Raw genomic sequence first — 25407 nt, forward strand, 5'->3', positions numbered from 1 at the left:
AGGCAATAAATTATCTTTTGTTGTTTGCTTTTTTTCCCCTGAGATGTGTTCAACTCAAAACCTGACATTTCTAAACCCATGTTCCCTTTTCATCATCTTAGAGAGGCAGTAAACAAGTTTGATTAAAACCAAACTTAAAACATCATGATTTGAGGAAAAGATTTATTTTAGGGCTAACAAGTTGATAATAAATAAAGGAATATAATAATGTAATAACAGATGTTCTCATGCACTTAACACATACAATAACAGTGGCTTACACTTCTTTTTGGACAAATTGAGAAGAGGTATTTGGCAATATAAGTTTGAATAGTTTAAAGATTATAGAACAAGAAATTCTTTCTGCTGTTTTTACATTTCTTTTATACAAATTCAAATAAATATTAATACATCTATTTCTCCTCTGATTTTCTGTTCACTTTTAACATGCCCGATAACTAAGCCACAGTAATATACAACTGCCAAGAAAGAGTATTTATGAATTATACTTATTAATATTCCTAAAAATGTATCATATTTATGTCACATTGTGCAAGCTCTTTAGGTAAAATTAGATTTTAGGAAAAATTGCAGAAAATTTAAACTCATTAAAACATATCCAGTGCAAAGGCCAGTCTAGTCCACATATTATGGTACTGTAATGTAAGCCAATATAATTTAAATAATAAAACATGCCTATATGATTCAGAGGAAGCTGAATATGTTTTAAAGATCTAGCATCTAATATGCAGATTCTGCAATATCAGACATTTTACAAATCTTCATGAGATGGCAAAACAATGTTAAGACTTTATAAGTAGGCTTTTTTTTTTTTTTTTTAGAATAACTCACATTAACAGTACTACAGTGGCCAAAAAAGACAAACTATTATAATAGAAATCAATCTGATTAAAAAATTAAATATTCCAATTAACACTGAAAAAGTGTTTGTAATCATTATTTACAATTCATGAATGATACCAGTGTATAACTTCACACAGTCAAAGTATACCACTTTCCAAGCAAATACCAATTCTTGTATCCCCATTCAAGGATTCAATAGTAGTATGTTGCTTATGCGCAACATATCAGTTTAAGGAAGGAGATCGATCTGTGGTCCAGAGTAATTCTATATATGGCCATTTGGTTTGCAAGCAGCGTTTTACTGGAGTGTCGTCAGTCTGTAGCATTGGTTCTTCAAAACCCATAACAACTGCTGTGCCTTCTACATACATGACCTGTCAAAATAAAACCAATTATGTCAGCCTATGTTTGTTTAAAAAGTCTAAGATGAGATTATTGTTTTCACCGGGTTAGGAGAGGATTTATTATGATACATTGGGGATTTTTTACTACAAAAATCAAATCCATGTAAGTTTTATATACTTTTTTTAAAAAAACAAAATGAGGTATGAAATTGAAAACCCCTAATATCTTTGATTCAAGTGCCTGAAAATCCTGATCAGGCCACATTCATTTGACTGTTTACTTCAATAGACAGTAAAGGACAAAACTGGGGAAAAAAAGTCTAGGAAATGCAATGCAAAAATTCTGTGACAACAGATCTTCTATTACCGTTGCAGTTGCAAAATTTGATATTGTTATTTTATAAGGACAGTGTTCCTTAGACTTAACTTTATGGAATTAATTTTCCATGATATGGAACTTCTGTTGCAAATCAGCTCTATTCATAAAACAATATTTAAAATGCTATAGGCAGAATCCTCTGAAAACAAAAATTTGTTTAAATTTTCTTGATTATGTAAATATGTTTAATAGTAAAGATAAACACATCTTTGAATGCTTTTGCCTACATTTTGGGGTATGAAACTGCTGGAGATTTCACAGGGGTAATTTTAAAGACCTAACTCCAAGCTATTCCAAAGACTGAATATATACATTTTCTCAAAGAGTCTTCTTTAAGTAATTTTTGTTCCCTATGTCTATTAATGTCTTATACCCTTCTACTGTAAATGCTAATTCAGGAACTAACTTAGAAGCAGTCATGGGTATATCATATATACCACTCCTTCCAAGAAGGCTAAAAATTAAACAGGTCATTTTCATCCCTCACAAAATGGTTCCAAAAAATACTGATTTTTTTGATGCAAGTCTGGACTACTAAAATATTTCACTAAAAATTCCAAACATCTCAATTTAGATGTAGGGTTAATTATAGAAGTTGCAGTTTGTGTTACATCTCCATTGTATAAGCATGAGAAGTGCTCTACTCAAAATGCATAGCTTAAGAGATGCAGTCTAGCCAACTGATCCAGCATAGTAGCTAAAATACAATCAGGAACACAAAGCAGTCTCCAATTCCAAATATATCGTTTTGGAAGAAAATTATCAAAATAATAGTTTTGTAAAAAGACTGTTTCAAGTTAAAGTACTTTGCCTGTAACTACTGTCAGTTTTGCATACTAATCGTTATTAGAGCCAGATTTATGTTTCTTAAATCTTACCTTTTCATTATAGTTAGATTGCTTCAGTCCATTGTAATGGTAAACGGTGAATGACTCTGAAACCCTAGAGTCCTAGTAGAAAGAAGACAGTTAATTTCTTGTGACATACATATCACGCCTTGACAGCCTCTTCTCTTTACAAGTAGACAGATGCATTTAAACAGGAAGACCCAAAGAAATTGTAAAAAAGTACAATTTCTTTTAGGTGACATCAACTTGAAGATTTTGTTCATTTTACCTTTCTCATCAGAAATAAAAAAAAAAAAAAAGATATCAGTAAATTGATGGGTAACACCCCCAAGAGCAAGTAATGATTTTCTGCTTTCATCTGGACATGTTGAACTACAGCTTCAGCACTGACCATGTAGAAACTGTCCTAATTTTTAAAGTCAGACATCTTATGTAGTAGCCATATTTGTGTGTATTTATGACCGTTTGGATGCTACAAAGTTAAATATTTCCGAAGGACCAGATCCAATCTCCAACCCTCCATTTGAGAGCTAAAAAGTAATTTATACCCACACCTGCCTAACTGTAAACTAATTGTGAAGACACCTGTTCAGCCAAGGCCTAACAGCAGATGTACTGCAGTTGTCAACCTTTACCATTCCAGGTGTTTAAATGCTTTAGTCCTAAAAGGACTGAAAAGCTTTGCGTTTCACTGAGTCAGGAAACACAAATCAGGTGTAATATCATCTCTTTTACGGCTACTGGACCAGGCTCCAAACAAAAGCTTATCCTTTTTTTAAGTACAGGAAGGTGAAGGCTGGAATGAGAAGAAATCTGCTCAGGTTACAGTACATCCATCAGATTACGAAAAGCCCTCATTCATTTTTCTCCTCTCAAATGATTCAAAAACCTTATCTCTGTATGGGTCTCTCACAGCAACCCAGGCTATTCAGTGGAGGGAAGGTGGTGAAAAGAAAGGTAAGCAGTAACTCTACTTACAGAAGTTGCTTCGCAGAGATAAATAAAATCAAGCTTTGCTGGGAAGTAAAGAGGACACTTAACTCTTTTCTGTGAGGAAGGTATGCTCACACTGAAGGAAAGGTAAGTGCTGCTTTCCAGTTCCTATCCCATGGATGTTGGGGATTTTTGTGCAGTAATTGTTTCCAAAAAAAAGGGCTACCGGGGAATTCAGGAATCCCCCTCTCCAGGTGACTCCCCTAAGCACTGAAGAGTCAGGCTTGCTCTCTCAGGCTGAATGATCTTTGAATATTTCTCTTCTAAGCCAACAGCTTTGAAAAGGAAAGCTGAGATACCTTCCTGCTTTTGAGGTGGAGTTTAGTACTTTCCAGGAGAGTAAGAACAGGGGTTTGAATATTCTCAGCAAAGAAGGATCTCTTGAGCACTAGCTATGCGTTCAAATATTGTATAAAGGGGAAGATCAACAATTCCAACCATCACTGGCATCTGCTATTTCCTCACAGTATTTTAAAGACAGACATTCATTTCTGCAGAGTTTCACTTCCAGAAAAGAATTCTGAACCAGGTGTCAATACAGGTAAGGGCTCCTACTATGTCATCCACAGAGCACAGACAGATTGGACAACCTATCCATGCCCTCAGCATTCATTAACTGATACTGGCAGGTCCCAGTCCAAAATGTGCTGATTCAGAGTGCACCCTTAAGGCAGTAACACTTCCCACGTTTTGTGCTGGAGCCAGCGAAAGTTCAACAGCACAGGCAAAACTGAGTGGTGGGGAATCACGTGCAGCAGGGAATTAGTACTTGACGGACAGGCATTGATTGACATGAGGGCTCCGACTTTACAGCAGGTAAAGAGTTCCTCCACCAACTCTCTAGGTGACTAAGGCAGGGATCTGCCCATGATTCCACTATGCTCCGTTCTCCAACTGCCCTTCTTCAGCCAACGATGCCCTTCAGCAATGGGCAACAGAGGCAGCAGCCCCATATGATGGCTGCTTTCTCCTCCAGCTACCTATGGCCCACAGTACTGGACAGCTTAGGCACAGCCAGTTATGGAGGATGTGCTTTGGCTTTCTGAACTTCATTCTAAGCATCTGGGGCCTAAAATCAAGCAGTGGAGTATTCCAGATTTGCAGGTGTAATATAATTGTTAAGAAGAAAGATTAAATTATATAAATTGTATAGTATAGGTATTTCCACTTCTGGATATACAAATGAAAGGAAGAAGAAACAGCTGGCAAATACACAATGCAGATGTAATTCTGTAAATCCAGAGAAAATGAACCCTTTAACTCCTCCTTTTTCCTCTAGATGATCAATCATCTCTGAATGATATATTCAGTCACTACTATCTTTTGCAGTGCAGTTCTAGGGTCTTCTGAATGACCAGATCGTTTCATGGTACAGAATACTACACCCAAACAGTGCTGCACAACCCTTAACAAAAGAAGTCTTGCTGAAGGCATTTAAAAAATACTAGTTTCACATTTCCTTGGTTGTAAAAATTAAGCCATATAGTTTCAATGACATGTTAAGCTACAAAAGCCTCCAAAGAAGTACTCCTCTCAGCCCTTCTCTTGCCTCCACCAGCCTATCTTTCTGTCCCTGGGGAAACTCTCTCTCTTCTGCCAATAAAAGCATTTGTATGGCCATAGAACAAGCCTCCACATACCAACAAAGAGAGTTCTCACCCAACCAGTTCCCTGTTCTGGTTTACGACATATCTGTACAAAGAGGCTCCTGGTGGCAGGAGGGAGGCAGCATGAGGGCACGAAAATGTGACCCAGGGCAAAGAAAGAAGAGGACAGCGGTGCTAGCTTAACACATGCTTCTCAGCAGTGGTGCTATCTTAATGAATATATGGAAGAGATCGAGAGTTTGAAAGTAATTTCCCATTACCCTGGTAGATACTGACTTCCACATATGCTAAACATAACTCTATCATGACTTTTTGTTAAACTGTCAAAATTTTACATTATTAGAGATATACATAAAAATAGTTTTAAATATGTTTGTAACCTTTTCCCATTTGCTAGCAATTACAGCAGACATTAGTAATATTGATAAAAACTGTATGTTCATTTATTCTAAGAAAAAACAAACTCAGATGAACTTTCTGTGTAGGGAACCAGTTCAATTTCATATGCAAAATGTTTATACATTTCCTGCAGGTTAGAACTTGTCACTACAATGGCGTTTCCTTCCAGCGTAAAGCTGACAAAATCATGGAGACCTTACGCAAAATGGAAGTCTACAGTTTGTTGTGTAATACAAGAAGTTATTTGCAGGTCAGCTGTGTGAAATGAATACAATACTTATTATTAAAAACAGCTCTGTGATATCAATAGAAGTGTTAATAAATCTCAAAGTCAAGCAGAATAGACAATGCTCTGCAGCAATAAAGCTATATTGATTACCTGCTCAGGGAAAAATTCTTGCAGAAAGGGACCCAGTAATATGATACCCAGTCCTTCTGGGTCTAATTTGGTCTTCATGAGGTTTACACTATGACAAAAACATTGAATATAAAAGTATGAGTAAGACTTTTTTTATTCTTCCATGACTAAGTTACGCTGTGCTACCACAGTACTGGCTTCCAAGTATAGCAATACTATTCTATTTTTAATCGTAAGTGACAACTGCACCAGAATGGCATGCAAGCTGCCAAAAGACAGTTATTTTTAAATAAAAGTAATCTGTTATTTTAAATTAAATAAGTGATAATTCTGAAGGACCACCATATTTGGTAAAATAATTTGGAACCCATATAATCTAAAACCAGGTTTACAGCCCAAAAGGCGTTTTGCTGTCTCGTAAGCATTCTTGAACTTAGATACGTAAAACAGTCATCTTTTAAATCCAGCTTTGTAACTGCCAAACAACCTGTTTTTAAATGCAGATTTGAAAAGCCTCCAAGATTTTCTACGTACACTGAAATAAAATTAACAGATACATTTCTTATTTACATCATGTCCTTGATATCAAAGAAGCCAAAACCAATAAATAATGAAAATATTAACAATACTAATCTGAAAGCCTTACTGCATGAATATGGTATAATTTCAAGTCACTACAAATGAATGTCAATTATAACGTTATACTTCTATTTAAGCAATATATTTCTACAGGCATCAGATCGCTTAAACATTTAGTTGCGTCTACCTATCCTTTTGCCTAAGTTACAAGTTGTACCGTATACAAGAAGGTCCTCATTGGATCAAATCAACAGAGCACCTTGCCCTGTATCCTGTTTCTGACATTGGTCAGTAGTGGATGCTTACGATAGAGTACAACAGGGCACACATACAGTGATATCCTTAGTTTACCCTCCCCATTTCCAGCTGTCTGCTGCTCAAAGACATCTTCAGTGAGAGGCAGTATCTAAAACACAAAGATATATATTTTTTCTTTCCATGCATGTGCCTAATTGGCTTTGAGCCCATATACACTTGTGGCATTTAATAAACTCCACTCACAAAATTAAAATTAAACAATGGATTCTGGGAATAAGTATCTCCTGTTTTGAACCTGTCACCTGATAATTCAGTTTGATGATACTTCATTTTTGTATTGTGAGAAGCAATTAACAATCATTCCCTATTTATTATGAAACTCCTGGTTTTAGAAACCTCTCTTACATGTCAATGTTTGTCTCTCTTTTCCAGGTTGAACAGTCCTAACCTACAATGTTCTTTTTTAAGATGGAGTGAAACATCATGCATTTATACAATGGTGTAATTCCTAGAAATCCCACTCCATATTTCTGTCTATTACCAATTATCAGTTTAAATCTAAGATCTGTTCTCTGAATGGTAGTATCTAGTTCACAGCCCAACAATGTGTCTGTAAAATCAGGATTCTTTTATCCCCTGTGCAATCAATCTACATTTACTGTATTGAGACTTCTCTGTTACCCTATCTTCCAGTAACTTCTGCTGCTCTTCCACCTTTTTTTTTAGTATCTTGAATACTTTTTTATCAGCAGCAAACTATCATATTAATCCCTACCTTCAAATTGTCACCTGTGCCATGACAAACTTCACAGACCTAATACAAATTCCTGTAAAATTCCTCTACTGATCTCCCTGCATTAAGAAAAATGACATTTTTACCCTTTGGATCAGTTATTTATCTACAGGAAAACCTTCCTTCTTATCCCATGTTTACACATTAAACATTTATGTGTGAATTCTCCCCAGCTTGGCTTTCAAATCTTTTTCTAAGTACTGTTGTCCACTTGTCACCTTCTCATTCTGGTTCTGTCTGGTACCAGAAGAGTTTACAGTGGTATGTAACCTAAAATAGTTCAGCAATTTCATTCTGATGTTTCTTCAGACACTTCAGACTCTTACTCTAACCACCCATAAAAAGGCTTAAGTGTGGAAACCTCCCTGTAATCTTGCCCAGTGAAGATGAAGAAGAATTCACTACACTTTTCTTACTGACTTTGAATAATTTTTCATATTGGGGATCACCCATCAGAACTACAGACCTCTTGCAAATCTCCTGGTTCTGATGGGCTTAAAAGAAAATTATTAGCTTTTATTTTATAAATTTGCAGATTAGTCTTCAGAAGATTTTAACTCTGCTTTATTTTGTATTTACATTTAATGTTCCATAAATGTAGATTCTTCCCTATTTTTTTCATGTAGGCATTACATTTGCCTTTCAGAAGACAGTCTGAGCTTCTCATAGCTGCCTCTTCTAGAATCTAGGCCTTTAACCACCTAGGTCCCTTTCATCAGGGGCTGCAGGCAGACTGTGTCTTTCTAAGGTCTTTTTGATTATTGTTGCATGTAAGCATTTTTTCCTTCTGGCTACCACTTATGTGTCTTCATTTTGAAGCAGCTTCCTTTCTTGGTCCTAACATAGTACTAGTAGTAAATTATTTAGCTGCTTTTTGTTTCTGCCTCAGTACACACAGAATACATTATGCAATTCGTAGAAGAGTAATTTTAAAATTCGTAAAACTGAATGTGATATTCTATAAACTATGTTAATTTAATATCTTAAAAAAATAAAAGAAAGAAATTTCACTACTCAAGTGAAACTACAACTGAAGATTTGCAAGATACTGGACTTTAATCCTTCTATTGCTTGTTCTTACTGCTCTCAAAGTACAAAATTTAAGATATTTCGGTAGCTGTCTGAAACATGCTCAAATTCTTGAAATACCGTAACAGAGTTGTAAAAATATTGTGCTTGTAAATGGAACAAAGGCAGATTTAAGTAAAGATAATTTTGAAAATGCACTTAAAATTAAGTAATAAAATTAAAGCAAGGTATATGCTCACTAATGAAATACAAGAACTGTTTAAAAATGCAGAGCCATACTAAGTTTTTAAGTATGGACAGTGTACAAAGTTAAATCAATTAAGCAGGAGGGGAGATTTAATAAAATTCGATTGCTGTGTTTCAACTGAGACTTTTTCTTTCAGCAAAATAGCTAACACTGTTCAATGTTACTGATATTACAGCAGAGCTACCAAAACAAGTGTGAGTACATGCTTCAGTCACTTCAGTGCGAAGTCTAGCGTCTTAATTGAAGAGGTTATGAATGTTGGGGTGATGATACCAATGGTCTTTGTACTGTTATGGCCGAGAAGTGCATGGGGACAAAAGCCTCCAGCACTGGTGAAATAGACCGATAGGATAAAATATTTTAAACCAGCTAAACCTAGATTGACACATGTACTCAAATTGGTGCCCTAAAGAGTATCAGATGGTTTTTATAAACAAATGGACAAAACAAACAAGAGAGCTGGGTTCTTGGATGTATTTACTAAAAGACTAGAAAATTTTACTAAAATCACATGCAATGGCATTCAGTACTGGAATGGCTAATCCACCTTTTTAATTCACGTCTGCACTACAAAGTTTTCCTCTCTATAATTCTTAAACTCTAAGCAGGTCTGATTGTTACTCATCTTGAGATTGTGAGAAGCTTAAAGCCTTGGATTAGATGATCACAAAGAACTTCCATTTAGTTCTTGAACTAAAAAATGTAAATAGTACACTTGGAAGCAATGCCTTTAATTTTACTTAAAAACAAACAAACAAGCAAGCCTGTATGGAATTTGAAATGTGTTATTTATACTTGTGTTGCACATTAAATAGATGGGATATCTAGAATCAAAACAGACTAGGTCCTCAAGACAGTAATATTAGACATTTTTATTTAAGAGGAGATGATTAAAGACTGAATATTCCATGGTTTGATCATGGCTTTTCAATATAGCAGGCCTCCTGACTGGCTCTTCCTACATCAATTTATATCTGATGTGCTATGCACAATAAAATAGGCCAGGGCTATGCCACAAACACCCTGAAGGCCAAACAGCCAAATGGAAAAACTGCTGAGTGCAGAAAGAGGTTTCTTGCAATTTATTGAGGCAGCAGAACAGAAAGGCCAAAAGAAAGCTTCAGACCTATTAAACTAAGGCTTTTTTTCTTTCCATCCCTTTAAAAAAATCTTTTGCAGATTTCACCACTTACTGATATAACATGAATGCTAGCCTTTTTGTCTCGTATTCTCTTTGGTTTTAGTTTCCTGGGTGTCTTTTGATTTCAATTTTCACTCCTATTCTCCACAGAGAACACCTCAGTAAACTTTGTTGCACTTTGTAACATTTGAAAGGACAGAAAATGGCATCAATCAAATTTCAGATGGCTGTGGTAAGTAAACTTGCAGTCTCCACAGTCTTTCTACAGGAACAATCAATTTAGACCCCAATAAACCAGACCATATATTTACGAAAGAGCAGAACCATCTTTTGGAGATGTAAAGCACGTAACTGTCCTTCCTGGGTTAAGCATTTAGTGGTAAAACGTGGCAAACTTTGACAGCAAAGGTTAACTGCTGCCACTGAATATTAGTCCTCTCTGTCCACATAAGATCTAAAATAAATTACCTTTTTCATTTGATAGTTTTAACTCTAATCCTAGAAATCGAGGTGTCATTTCTGGAAACAAATGGCAATTATAAACACTACAAGGTACTGAGTGTGGGTGGAAACAAAAGTGTAACTGAAGCAGTTCCAGCTTCAGGCTCTGTAGACAGATCCAGTAGTAATCCAATGCTAACCTGCCTCTGAATACCTTGATTGTTTGGCTTTTTTTTGTCACACAGTTTCACCCTCATTAACATACAGAAATATATTCACAACTATCTCCTCAATATATAGTAATGCAGTAGGTCTGAGGGTTTTTTTGGCTGCTAGTTATCACTACCAAAGTTAGAAACATTTTCTCCCATTTAATTTAAAGCTGACTTAAACACTTCAAAATAACATTCTGTGCCCAGAATGCAAGCTAGAAAAAAATCCAGAAAAAAACCCCTAAATTGTAATTGATATGTGGATACTTTTGTAGCATTTAAATTTTACTATACTTACTATTCAGGATCTGAAACAAGGTCCAGAGCCTTCATTACATCTTCTAGCAGAGTGTCAGGGATAAAACCATTATCTGAAGAAGAAGCAAAGCTTCTCATTAGCAAAAGATACAAAATGCTTTCCAGGAGTACAAATTTTACTCAAAAATACAAATATTCCATATTTCTAAAATTTGCAAACAAATGGTGAGGTTCTAGACGGAACATAGTTTTCAAACGTTTCTCTCCCACTTTAAAAAATGAGGACTGTAATGGAGAAACTGGGTTTATCATTCATGCACTTATAAGCTTAATACTTGCTAAGAATTCAATCTCTTTATAGCAATCTCCATCTCTACTAGATACCTTGGGATAATAACTGTACAGTTTTTCCCTTTTGATTAGTTAAAATAGTACCTGAATGTTAGACATCCTCTGTTTTCCAAAACATAAGAAAATTTTCTGTGTATGCCACATACATTCAAGAACAAAATTTCATGAAGAATGCAATCATAGTGGATCAGTTATTTTATGAAAATTTAATATAAGAGAAATAAAATTATATTTAAGCTTTATGTTAATTACAAAGAACATTACAAGGTTGAAAAGCTTATGCTCTAAGAACTCTACTTTCTATTGTGCAATGTTGTACTCAACTTCCCTTACTACTGAATTCTCAGAAAATTTCTTCATGTCACTTGTAGATAGACTAATGTATTGAAAATTTCTTAAGTATTTAATTCCTCTCTTAATCAGCTCAGGTATAAACAACATATTACCCTGGCATGGAATTTGGAATGGATTTGAAAGTGCAGTATGTGGAACAAATTTTAGAAAATAATGGTCCTATTTTTGAAGAGATACCCTACACAATGAAGTATTCATTACTGTTTGGAATTTGTCTCTACTGAGTGAGTACATTTCAATTAAAAACTCATTGCAGCAGAAGTACAGCCCTTACCCTCAGGGTCATATGTCTGGAAAACCCTTCTAGCTTGTTCTGAAGGTGCTTCAGGAGCAACAAGGGCCATATCCTTAGGGGAAAAAAAGAAAAAAGAAAGAAAAGAAAAAAAGAAAACTTTCAGAATATTCTTAATTCAGATATAGATTACTAAGGAAATATTTAGCCATACTATACAGGGTTGGAACTTATATTAATGAAAATTTAAATACAGCAAAAGAAAAAATTAAGGTAATTTGGCAATGATAGCAAAGCGATCAAGAAATGTGTTAAAGATTATTCCACAAACTTCTAGACAAATTTTATATAAGTCTTTTCATGCAGATGTTGTGGCACAAAAGCTATTTGGAGACTACATGTATTATCTGGAGATTTATATTATCATTCTTTATATCTGAAAACACACATATATGTACCAGTGAAATTTATTGAGTGTACTGTGCATACACTGAAACATATAAAAATTTAGATAGAAAGCTGTGATAGACTGTTTTGAAGTTCATTTCACAGACTGTCAGAACATAAATTTGTTAGCTGCATGAGAAAGTATGATTTCAACAGTAGCTATTATAATGCTTTTATTTATCCATGACTTTTTTCATCTCAAATACAACCATGCTTTCTAAAACATATGCAGAGGCACACATCTATGTCCTATTGTAAAACCAGCAAGAAGCATAGCCCTCTGGTTTTATGCCAAAAGAAATTATTATAACAAAAGTGAAATTTTAAGTTATTCATGAGAAATGAAAGGTGGCATAAAGGGTAAGAAATGCACCTATTCAAGACACCCTTTAGTTTAAAAAGATACAAAGACACAAAGACTTGATGTTCAAATAGAACATGAAACTCCAAAACAGAACTCCAAAAACTTTTCGCTAGGGGTACTTAAAACCCTACATCTCCTCTTGCAAATTTCCCGTCACCTATGTTGTTTTTCACATAGAAAGGAAAATTAAAAACTTGCTCAGAGGGAAACACTGCATTTGACAATACCCGCTCTATAGGTTTTCTTCCTGTCAAAGTCAAAATGTACTGTTAACCTACTATGCTATCAACAGTAAACACAAACCCCCAGAAATAGCAGCATTAACATTACTCTGAATAACATTAAGCCCTGCGAAACTTGCTTTTGTTAATATTGTATTAAGTAAATTGATTTGTTACAAATCAAAAAGTTACCTTAAACTGGTTTATAAAGTATACATAACCCTTTTTCTTTTTATTTCCAGTTCAGCTCAACTTTGCTTTCTGAAGATGACTTAGATTTTCTTGAAAATCACGACAACATCCTCTCATTATACCTGTATGCGCTAACAGTGAACTTCAGTCTAAACTATACAAATCTGTAGTACTTCATCTGAGGTAAGGCACAGAAAAAAAATCAGAAAATGTAGAATTAAAAGATGCCTAATGACCTACTGTTCTTTTAACAGATTTAAGAGAAATGCTTCAGGAAAGAACAGAAGCAAATCATACATTTTACCAGAATTCCACTCTCACCCAGTTTCTCCTAAGAGCTGACTCCAAATCAGTCAAGGATTTTAAGTATACACCTAATGGCATCCAGCATATACTTAAAAACTTTCCTGAATGAAAGCCAACTGCCTAGGACACACCAACAGGGATAACAGGGAACACAACATACACTTAAAATTAACAGGCGACAGTTTTACTTTGAACAGATGAATGATGCAGCTATTACTGGCATAAGGTGCATGCAATGGAGATTACAGAGCTCCCCTCATTTCCATGTACAGGAGAGACAAAAATTTGGTATTATACAGGATATTAGACAAAAAGTTAGGAGATATCTGCCCTGTCTTCCAAGGCTCTAGATCACCAGCCCATTATATACTTTCACTCTTAAGGGCTACTCCATTGCCCCTTGAGCACAATGCAAACATCTACATTACAAAGTGATGCAGTGCATGGAGGGATGGACTGGGGTTCAATTTGCTGTGATGTGTTAAGGGTTATCCACATTGCATCTTTACTGGCAATGAAGTTTGTGCCAAACGTCAGTCCTAGAAGCACACCATGCAGAAGCAGAGCCAGTTGCTGGAAGCCCTTGTGTCCACACTGCAGGCAAACACTCTGAAAAGCCTCCTAGTGTGCAAATTCAAGTGTTGGCTTCACCAGGAGAGAAAATGCTTTCAGCACAGCTGTAGGACACTTACTTGCATGCAGCAGGATTCCAAGTCTAGATGCAATGCAAATTTGCACCAAAAAGCAGCTCTCCAACATGCTAAGTCACTAATATAGGTGGATCTGGTGAATCACATCTGCTCGAATTCTCCTAGTTCCTGAGATGCAATAGATTTATCAAGACTAAATTACTTCTGGCTCCAGCCTACTGCCTCTCTTGCAGCACAAGAGCCACGTTTCACTGTGACTGGACTGCAGAGCCCATCTTTAGGTCAGAAGCAGGCTTGCCTGCCGGTAACCTCCTGTACTATGTGACTTCTCCAATCATCCTGTACCCAAGAGCTCCAAGTGAGAAAGCGTACAAAAGAAACTAATTTGAGAGAAGTCCCTTTGTCCTTCTAGTCTCTCCTAGTGAGAACAGCTTGTTAATTGCTTGCTTAATATACTGGAAATATAAACCCTACATTTTTATATTAATTCAGTATCATAATAATGTAATTTTAAGGATGTACAAATATCACTAATTTGGAACAAACACCCTATTTAACAAAAAATATTCCAATGATTTTATAAATGAATGGTAACTAGTAGAATATTTACAGAAAATCAATACTTTAGCAGTATATCTTCATGTTTACGTATGTTCTAAACTTTTTTTAAAGTACTTTGCAGATAAAGAGACCATACCGCTTTAATAACATCTACAGCTCAATACAATTAGTTACATGATGCCAAATGATGTATGAAGTTGTGCAGTTGTTGAGTATATACTCTGTTATAATGGGTAACACTTATGTGATCATATAAGGCACATACATACACTGTAAAATTTGATAATATGTGACCAACTTTTAAATAATTTGGAATACTCCAGAATTGGAAAAGTTTCATTTGGGGGGGGGGGGGGGGATGGTATTACAAAACATACTAAGTAGGAGTAGATTTCATTATCAGCGAATTACAGTAAACTATTGCAAATAGGTCTCAGTTTAAAATCAAAGATGCTATGGCATATAGAGCTTATTAACAACACAATGATCAGTGATTTCCATGCTCAGGATTTAACTCTAAAGAGGGGATATTTTTATGGTAGATTCTTATTAATGAATTAGCAGCTCATGGAGCCAATGTAACAAGGGAGAACTCTTAAAATTTCTATGACATGGGAAGGACATAACCAAAGTCACTTCCAACTGCACAGACATATTATTTCAAATGCAAACTACATAGCTCTACTTTGGTTTACGAGTATGCAGTTCTTTCCATAAAATCTTAATGTAATCCAAGAATAAAGACTTGGATCACTTGTGTGGTCCTCCAACCCCCCAAATTATCTTGTTAATGTAGTACTTTCCAGTTTCATGTGATGCAAAACAGATTTTTTTAAAATAAATCTACTGCAACTACCAACAATTTTTTTTTGATAGTCCAATTGCAAATAGTGTGTATTCCTGTTGGCATTTTAATTTTCCAGGTCCTTAGTTATTTCAGTGCATGTGTACATGGGAAGGACTTAGAGAATAAGTCACTGAATGCATTACTCAATACTGAAAATTCTCCATGTCTTTCAACTGAACTTTTAAATATGGTAAAGCCTCCCAGTTATTACATGTTAACACTTTTTATTCATTAAATGTGATTTACTGATGCTCTAAGCAAGTCACCTCACAAGGAAACTTAAAAAAGTTTCCTGCCTTGGAGAGATGACCAAAAAATCCACCCCTCTTATTTTCAAAATAATTCTAAATTTTCACTGAGACTGTTATCCTATAAATAGTTAAAAAAGCAAGACTTTAATCCTTTATATACAAATCCAAGCATTCTCTAACTTAGCATGTCATTCATTTCCAGTATCCAGAAAACTTTAAAAGTTCAACTAGTCCATATATTTGTATCTAGGGAAAAAATAAAGTAAAATACCTCCTTCAGGCAGCAAAGCTGAAAATGTGACAAAAATCTAACAAAAACATACTTCAGCTGCCCGAGCTGATATTTTATCATATGTGCCAAAATACATCCCCCACCCCAGCCTTATGAATTGTATTTTGATGTATCCCATGCATTGAAAGTTCCATATAAGGGAATCCTATCAACAGTTAATTATCATTGTTTCCAATACTAAGTACAACATGTCCTAAAAATCATGTTTCACTCGTTGGCTCTTGCGATACACAAACAAGTAATTTTATATTACTTTGAAAAGTTATTCTCATCAGTAGTACCAGTTATTTTAAGATCCCATGTTTACCCTCAGAAGCAAAAAAACACTCTTCATAAGTTTTAATGAAAACATTCCAGAAGTTTTCATTCTACAAATCAAAAGCAGAAAATAATGGCTAAGCCACACTGAAACTCTGGCTATGAATTTTTACAAAGATCCCACCCTGAAAGACCTGTTGCCCTTGAAAATGAAATCTGTTCACATATGGACTGCTTTACAGTTCTACACTACCAGTATTGAGGGATACGTGGAAGAATTACGTATTGTAGTACTAACTTCCTTCTTTAAAGTTTGCCTAAAGAAAGTTTAGAAACACGGATAATTTATCAACTATTTAACTTGCTATAGTTTAATCAAATCTGCAAGAATGAAGATTATTTAATCCATTCTTATATTACAGAGAAAAGTGTGTATTTTTTCAATGCTATAATCAGTGGCTTTCAAGCCAGCAACTTTTCCAAAATGGTTTCCTAAGAAAACAAGGTTGATGGGATCTCTGAAGCTGATTCCCATCTCTCTAGCTAACTTCTGCATCTATTGCCCAATTTCAGTTTTACTTGACAGAGGGAATAGAGTCTCACGACTCCTTGAAACCGAAGCCAGGTAGGGAGGAAATGTACAGGTTTATGTTCCCACCAAGAGGGAAGGCAGAACCCTGCTGTGAATTGCTGTGTTTGGCAACAGGTAGAGACCATTCAAACACCACTGGCACAAGCCCAGAGCTGCGACTGCATGCCTGGCTGTTGTTGGGTGGACCATCACAGGAGACAAGTGGTGGGTTACTATAGCAGGTATCTGCACGTGTGGGAGAGGGAGAAAGAGAGGTGCGAGACAGAGATGGAAAAAGTAAAAAAGAACATTTAAGAAAGGATCTAGGAGACAAGCTGCTGGAAGACAGGCTTCAGATGGTCTGCACTTACATCACATGCTTTGACTTAGAAGCACTTCTATATGTAGTTTTAAATTAACATGACTTGAAGTAGTTGTACTGTTTCACTAACTACCCAGGGGAGCAACCTTAGATTTCTTCAAAGAACATTGCTTTATTAAGGTTCACATCAGTCTTGGGGCTTCAGAGATGGCAAAACATTTGGTGAGGGTACAGACAGTTCTGACAGATGTTGGGGAGGGAGGTGGCAGGAAGAGACCAGACCAGAAATCCAAAAATCATTTGGTAAAAGCGTAAGTCCAATAAAGAGTAAAATAGTAGACTGTCTCAGTATACACTTTTGTTTATCTCTTAACTGAAGTGGATATTTGAAAATTATTGCAGTTGATGTGGAAGGAAGAGATTGCCGGGCAAACTAAGATGAAACTTTGATCCACTAGGAGGGTGGAAAAGAGTCTGTTACACATTCCTATCATTTATGCTGGAGAGGAACAGAAGTCCCTATCCAATGACAGCCATCCACAATCCAGCGTTGTGAAGATTTTTGAGTCTGGAGGGATCAGATAGTTTAATCACTGTTCCTGGTCCAGATGTAATGCTGGGGACTCTGGTGAACGTACTGAGCTCCTGATAACAAAACTGTCGTAACCATGTCAAACCCACTGGGGTCCTGTTCTGTTTTACTCCGAGTGGGACTCAAGGGACAAGTTAAACCGGGCAAAATACAACAACTGTCTCTTCAACCACACATGCCATCAGAAACACAACCAAGAAAGAAGTGGCAGTTTTTAACAGTATGGGAAGTAAAAAGATAAAACTCAGAACAATCCCAATACTGTAAGACTACCCAAGCAACACCTGATGCATGGTGTAGAGGCAAGAATGTCAGTCACTTAATCTCATGGTGGAGTTGGTTCAAAAAGAAATTTGATTTTAAATGTCAGTAAGGTTCTTTTGGAGATTATCTTTTGAAGAGAAAAGACACTTCATACAATCCTACTGATGTACTATGTAACTGTATCGTTATCATTTGGGTGCATAGGTATTTCACACGTGACCAGAATGCATTTCAAAATCTCTAAAATAAGAATGTGAAGCTTTAGTTCCTCCTGTGGCTGTAATCCATTTGCAACAAATCTCTAGAGCCATAAAAGCCACATCCAGTGTCAGTACCCCAGAGGACAGAGAGATACAGAGGTTCCTTCTTCAAATGGTGAAGGGATGCTGCTACTGAAGCCAGAACTGATGAAATGCTCTTTGCAGCCTGAGAAATAACCACCCACTTGACTGAGGGAGAACAGACTGAATGCAGCTTTATTTGGAGGCAAGGAACAGAAGTGTCATATCTATCACCACATATACAAATGAGGTTATGTGTCCTAAAGGTGTCAGATACTGGTTTACTTGCAGAGACTGGCTAGGAAGCGAACCAAAGAATAAAATTTAACATGGACTACATCACTAGAGAAGTAAAAATAGGTTCAAAGTCTTGCAGTGATATAAAATTTAGTTGTTGGTTCTCACTGAGATTGAGAAGATCAAATAGAACCTGAGCATTGCTTGAAATGAAATAAAAGCTTTCTTGTGGGTCCTCCTAGAAGCTAATTATCAAATCAAGGAAAGAGGGAGAGTCCTTAAGATCTGAAATAGGAGGCCATTATTACCATCATACAAAGAACTGAACAGATATGGAAAGGCCATAGATCTTGTTTCCTCTTAGGCACCACTGAAGAGATGTTGAGATTGCTGAGGTATGCAGTTACTGGTTCTAAAAATACCCACCAACATAGCATCTACTGCCAGTTTAGGCAGACTATTGTGAAGGGTCCCTGAAAAGGGACAGAGTTGGAGAATTATACTGTGGCAACAAAGCAAATCAAATCCTAGAGCCCTTACCTGTGAAGTCCATACTAAAAGCGTTTGATGTTATTTGACATAAATGTAGTTTAGGATGCATGCCAGCCCCAAGATAGCAGAGTTCTTATCACACGTCAGAAAATAAAATACAGGCCTTGTAATTCAGACCAGCAGAAGATGACACAGTTTACCTGAAAGTGTTCATTAAGGGGTAGAGGTGGTGGAGAAACATTCATGGTAAGCAATTTGTTTCAACAAGGTGGTTAAAGGGAAGCAAACTGGCTGTAGTTGCAGTCTGCCTTGTGAATAAGACTGAAAGGATTGCATTTACTCTACAGTACCTGCAGTACCTTGCTGGTACTGCAAACGGAAGAGAGTTCTCAATAGGGCAGAATGAAAACCTGCATATGGACTACTGTTCAAATCCTTTTTCACCTTCACCCATACTACCCAGACAGAAAAGGGACCCTACTTGATCCAAGGGTGGGGTGAGGCTGTGGAGGAACAGCAAATACAAACCAAAGAGCAAGAATTAATAACAGAGGAATCTACAGTGAGCACACTGTCAGCCTACCCATCTGGAAAGCAGGGCTTTTAACATGCACTCAGCTAAGTTATGGAAACCACAATATATGCTGCATTCCTGTGGGAAAGGGTGGTTTAATGAGACAGCCAACAAAAAAAGCCACAGCATTGCAGTTTTTAAAAAATAAGAGAAACTCAAACTACACTGAATACATGTTTAACAGTTACATTGCCACAGAAGTTGGTGTTTTAGTTCAAAACATTACAAGAAGGCAACAATTCACTCGTTGACACGTTAAAAAAAAACCAACCAAAAACGCTTCTTTACCATGTCCCCTGCTTTGAAAGACAGATTACAAGAGATTACTGTAAACCAATAAAGACTAGGTATATAGTCTTTTTTTTTTAATTCACAATAACTAACTTGTTTTACTCATCATCACAGAACAAAGTCTTGATTTTGAAAGCAAAAATACATTACTGGAATTATAGACCAGGAGTCAGCAAATTGGAGTTTACTGGAATTCTTCTCTAATTCTTATCTAATTACTAAATTACATGTACCCTCCAGTCACAAGTTTAATCTGAAAGGGCAGCTTTTCAAATTATCTTTTGTCTGCTATATTTGGATACTTTTTTTTTTTTTTTTTTTTGAGGACAGAGTGCAGTGCTATACAAACGCCAAACTTTATTCCTAAGAGGAACCAAACTGGAAGTGAGCAAATTCCAACTTCCAAAAACTTCACAATATAACTTTGGCACTCCTCTGTAACACAAACCAGTTATTTTTAAAGTACATATATAAATGTATATGCACACAAAGATTCCCGAAACTATCAATTGGTAGACCAAAATGGCATTGGACTCCCTATAATACAAATTAAAATAAGAAAATATATTAATATATTTCATGCCCTTATGTAAAACAAACCAACACTGGAAAAAATGAACTTAAATACTGAAATGAGGTTACTTCAGTTTTAGAAACAAACAAATATATTATTCAGACAGCTAATCAAATGTGACTTCTGATGTTACTTAAGGGGAGAAATAAAGACAGAAAATTAAGGTAATGTCTTAAATTTCACTAAATGTGCTGCTTCATCTCTGCTAGGAAGAGTTAAAAGCTTATTCCACCATAGACAGTCCCTGCTTCCCCTTTTTTTGTGTTTTTTTCCTCCTTCCACATCTAGGCTTTCAATTAATTCATTCACATATCCTAACCTGAAAGTAGAGCTGCCTTGTCAAAAGAGGTTAAAGATGTTACTCTGTACACAACAAAGTTGCTATCAGTATGAAGAGAGACAATAAAAGGGATGAAAAATTCATTTTTGAGTGCTTCGCAAAAAGTGGTTAGAAATGGATTGCTAAGGGTATTTGTGATTTTACTTGTGCGGGATGAAATCAGATGCTGTATATGGATTCTCTCTAATGTTCCCAGGGGTTCAACAGCTGTCACATGCATTAAGGTTCTCTGGATCAAAGAACAGCTAAAACCCAAACTGATTTCAACCAGGTTCCTGCCGTTTATAAAATTACCTGAAGTCTCCTGGAAACATACAGATTCTCTATACAAATTCAGTCTGTCACCCATTTATTAGGCAGTTGGGGAGTTTTGCAAAAAGGAGAGTTTGGCATAAAGTTTCATTACAGGACTACAACAGTTACTATTTTAAAGAATATTTTTATTATTGAAGCATATGTTGTCATGTTAGCAGTCTCATTTAGTGTTTCTAGTTCCTGCATCTATCCCAGTAGGGTTTGGGAACATCGGAATAAAGCAGGCTGAACAGAGAATAAAAAAATATCTCATCTTCCACCTCCCAAGGATACATGGTGCCCTGCTCAGAAAGAACATCTGGTCTTCAGAGGTTTGGGGGAAAAAAATGCAGAAAGACAGAAAATAGCCACAAAATAATTTCCTTGTTGTTTAGCCCAAGAACACTTCACTTTAAAATACCTTTAATATGCATTCAACAACTGTATTTAAAACTCTCTATTTCATAAGCTTTGTGATACATTTATGACTTCAGGACATTTTTCTTTTTCAGGAAGAAAAATTCTAAGGGGAAGAAAGAATCTGTGGAATCAGTCTAGAACATGCATTTATAACAGGCGAGCACAGATTAGCAGCCACAGATTCATTTTCTGAAACAGAACAACAATGGGAATACCCTCATTTCATATGCTAATTCTGGAACTGCCATTTGGTCACATAGTGATACTACATTTCCAATAAAATAATATTCCCAATATCATTATCTAGAAACAACTTCTGCAGTTAGTAGGCTGTAATTAGAAGATAGAATAAAATAAAAAGGAAGGTGGCTTGCAGAGCAAAGAATGGATGGCGTGAGCCTGGCACTATCACAGTTTATGATTTCTACGTATTACCCCATATAAGGAGACATGGAATATGGGGTGAAGTTGTTCATTCTACTTACCTATCATGTCTCTTCATTGTGATACTACAAGCATAAATTCCTTATTTTGGAAGACAGTGGGTTAGATTTCAGGACTCTTAAAAAAAAAATTCTGTGTGGAAATGACTCAATAAAATCTCTCTTTTAAAATTCCATTTCTGGAATGACTCCATGAAGATAACCCCTGACTATGAATATACTATCTTCTGGTCCAAATTGATTTATTTACTAACCTGCCTTGGTTTAGAAACATTGACAATCATGCATAGATACTTACTGAATAAAGCATAGAAATGGAACTCAGCTTTTCCCCCCCTCCATGTGCTGAGGCTGCATCTTATGACAAACAGCATCTTTTACCTCTGCCTTATCTCCTTCATAAATACACAGTCATGCCAAAGGCCTGATGTGAACACAAGCACACCACTGTATTTACATACTTTCTGGAAAGGAGTATTCTACTGCATGAAGCTAACATCCTGCTTTTCATCCTTCACTTGATGCCAGATTAACTATTAAGAAACCTAGTATTTACTTCCTAATTGTTTGCATGATTGGTAAATTCAATGATTGGTAAATCAGAAGGAAATGAAAGCACACTAAATTTATCAAAGTTAAAGCTTTTGGGCTAAGACTTTAGAAGGTCTTGAAGGGAATAAAAGAGAAGTTTATGCCTCTCCCCTCCATCTACTCACAAATACTGAATGCACTACAAATTGGTTAGGGTGTTATAATACCTGCTCCACTGTGAAGAGGCCTCAAACAAAAAGGGTAGTAGTATTATTTTGGGGAAATTTGAAAAATATCCAAATACATGCAGAAGGCTAAAGTGTAAAATAATTTTGAGCACTAAAAAGCCAAGGTATAAACATGCAAATGAGGAAAGTGCTTTTGAAGCAGAGTTATGCTTTTCAGACCAAGTTCTACTGTGAGCTAACCATTAACGCATACACAACTTGGAAGCCATCAGACACTGGAAGGATTCTACGTTGTGCTGTATAACATTCAGTAGAAATGACCCAAAAGAAGGAAGGGGTCTATAAATCAATTGTGCAAAGATATAAATATAAACAATACCTAATTTCAGAACATTACCAGCATAATGGAATAGCCGCAAACATAGCATGTGCCAAGTGCAGAATCAAGAAAGCAACTGGTAAATGTCAAAGCATTAAGTGAGGCAGATATGCTTTGTGACCAGCAGAAAAAAAAAATAATAGTAATGCAACATACAAGAGCACATTACATTAAAAAAGGTGTGTTTAAAAAAACCTTCAAGTCAGTACTCACTGGATGGCTGTATCCTATTGCATTGCTATCTGAGCAATAGCATAAACAATACTTCACTATTTAATATAGCTGCAAACAGAATAATTGTGGCAGAATTGAGTAGGACTTGTACCTGGAAAGGCCAGGGCACCTGACTAGCAGAAGCAGCAAATGATGGAGTAAAAAGCCATCAGCATTTAGTTTTTCACTTGATTTGGAATTAGGAATAACATTTTTTTATGCAACACATTTCTGTAAATATCCATGTGATTGATATTTTAAAATTGCAATACTATTAAAACCCTCTATCAACGTATTCATCATATTTAACAATGAGCCAGGATGCCTATTCCTCCAAATTTGAAAAACAGAATATCTACCCGTCATGTGATGACTCGGGCCCAATGTCTTCGCTATTGTATCAAATATAGCTGGAACCAACATTGGTTTCACACCTAAAAGGGATACAGAATGATACAATGATGTTCTTAGCCTTTGTTTCTATGCAGTATGTTGACTTTCAGAATTCACTTGATACAGTGACTTATAAAATTGCATTTAGCAATGTCTTTGATGCGTTTACTATTTGCAAGCCACTCTGCATATACTAAGAAAAAGAAAGAAAAAACTAAAATATGTTTCTTTAAAGATCAGCCTTTCATTTGATAGGCTAACATACATACAAACTAGATGTTGCTCATACCGTCCTTCCTGAAACAGGAGGCTATAATTCCTTCTAGATGTTAGTAAGTACTCTTACAGGGTAGGACCCAATCCATTACCTTCTAGTCCCCAGTTTCAGTTTATATATGAAAGTAATTCATTCTAATACGAGGAAAAGGAAAAAATACTCCTCAGGACTGCTCTGCCTACAAATGGACAGTAAATGACCCACCATGCTGCTTTGTGCATTTTTCACAACAGGTGCTTTATACATTGACAATCTATTCCACTAAAAATATAGCTAACTAACTTTCAGAAACAATGTATCATTTAAGTTATAGTCAAAACATTGTTTCATGGAAATGACCGCATATTAGTCTCAAATATGTTCCCACAGCCTACTGCTAATCTTTAAAAAACAGACAAAAGTTTGTTTCTTAACCAACTGAAATGCAAACTCAGCAAACAAAGTAACAGAGTATACACTTTGAAAGTAACTAGCGAGTTGGAAAAGTGAATAAATATATGACTACTAGAATCACTTTTCTTCCTAATTGTATTTAAAATAGACTTGAAATAATTAAGGAATACAATTTTTCTAAAAATGGTCAATGTGATCTTCATGGTCATTACTTAAGTGTATTTTCTTTCTAAGTTTTCCAATTCAGAAGTGCTCCTACAATATATTAAATTGAGAGCTTAGCAGTTCTTGGGAAATTCCTTAATTTTTCATTTGTGGATCTAGAAAAGGTTCTCTTCCTTGTGCTGGCTTGCTTTCCTTCCTTCTTTCATCCCTCCTTCCTTCCTTCATTTCAAAGGGCATCTCATGCAACAAGTGGTAGTGTTTTATTTTCAATTTTTAGATCTTAATTTTGCTGGATAAAAAGTTCCTACTGGAGCTGCTAGAACTACTCCCCACACCCCATTTTACAAGTTTTCATCTAGGCTTGGAAACCGGATGCAAGGAGTCAGTACAAAATCATTCTCTCATTTACCTCAGCACAAAACAGTATCAAAAGGTGTAACATTACAGGAGAAAGAATTCAGTGACACAAAAATTGAAACAACTCAAACACACACATGAAAAGTTATATCATCTAAGTAGCTGTACTCTCAACTACTTCATTTATAAAAACTGAACCTCCCCCTCTGAAAGAAAACAGATGGACAAGAAGTCTTTTCCCAAAAGGAAGTAATTTGCTTATTTGCTTAGGGGCATATACAATTACATTTCATGGTCGATATCAGCCAACCATGAAAAATGTCCTTAAATGATCATTCTGAAAGCTGTATATAATGGGATGAATGTCAAAAATTTTCTAAAACTTTAGAGAACATATAAATATGACTAAATGGCTGAAATTAGTCAGAGAGTTGGGGGAAACACAGTGACTACAATTATTTTAGGATGGTAAATCCCAAATAATTTATTAGATTAACATTCAGAGTCTTATGTCTCTCAATTTAATGACCTCTACATTACAATTTCTATGTCTCAATTTTAAGAACAAATAATGCAAAACCTCATGACTGAGTTACCTCTTTGTGATCTGATCACTAAGTCCTCATAATTGCTACTCATTATTATGGGACGTACAGCTCTTCTGAGAAGAGCAATACAAGCATTACAGGACCTTAACCTAGATGTTCTCACTTCAGAGTTTTTGCCACAAATTGTCAAAATGCCTACCACTGCCCAAAGAT

At 35.8% G+C, this 25407-nt stretch overlaps 1 protein-coding gene across 3 annotated transcripts in view; it reads right to left on the bottom strand.

Annotated features, from left to right (window-relative positions):
- Nucleotides 1-159: 159 nt before the first annotated feature.
- The window catches only part of MINDY3 (MINDY lysine 48 deubiquitinase 3), a 59918-nt gene continuing 34670 nt past the window's right edge, over nucleotides 160-25407 (bottom strand). For all 3 annotated transcript variants that reach the window (XM_049798496.1, XM_049798494.1, XM_049798497.1), the window contains 5 exons: nucleotides 11709-11781; nucleotides 10770-10842; nucleotides 5793-5880; nucleotides 2445-2516; nucleotides 160-1217 (listed from right to left, as the gene is read on the bottom strand). In XM_049798496.1, the coding sequence (XP_049654453.1) occupies nucleotides 1068-1217; nucleotides 2445-2516; nucleotides 5793-5880; nucleotides 10770-10842; nucleotides 11709-11781 (456 nt within the window). In that variant the 3' untranslated portion in view covers nucleotides 160-1067. The remainder of the gene's footprint in view (nucleotides 1218-2444; nucleotides 2517-5792; nucleotides 5881-10769; nucleotides 10843-11708; nucleotides 11782-25407) is intronic.

The sequence above is a fragment of the Accipiter gentilis genome, chromosome 4 (assembly GCF_929443795.1).
Source record: "Accipiter gentilis chromosome 4, bAccGen1.1, whole genome shotgun sequence".
Classification (NCBI taxonomy): domain Eukaryota; kingdom Metazoa; phylum Chordata; class Aves; order Accipitriformes; family Accipitridae; genus Astur; species Astur gentilis.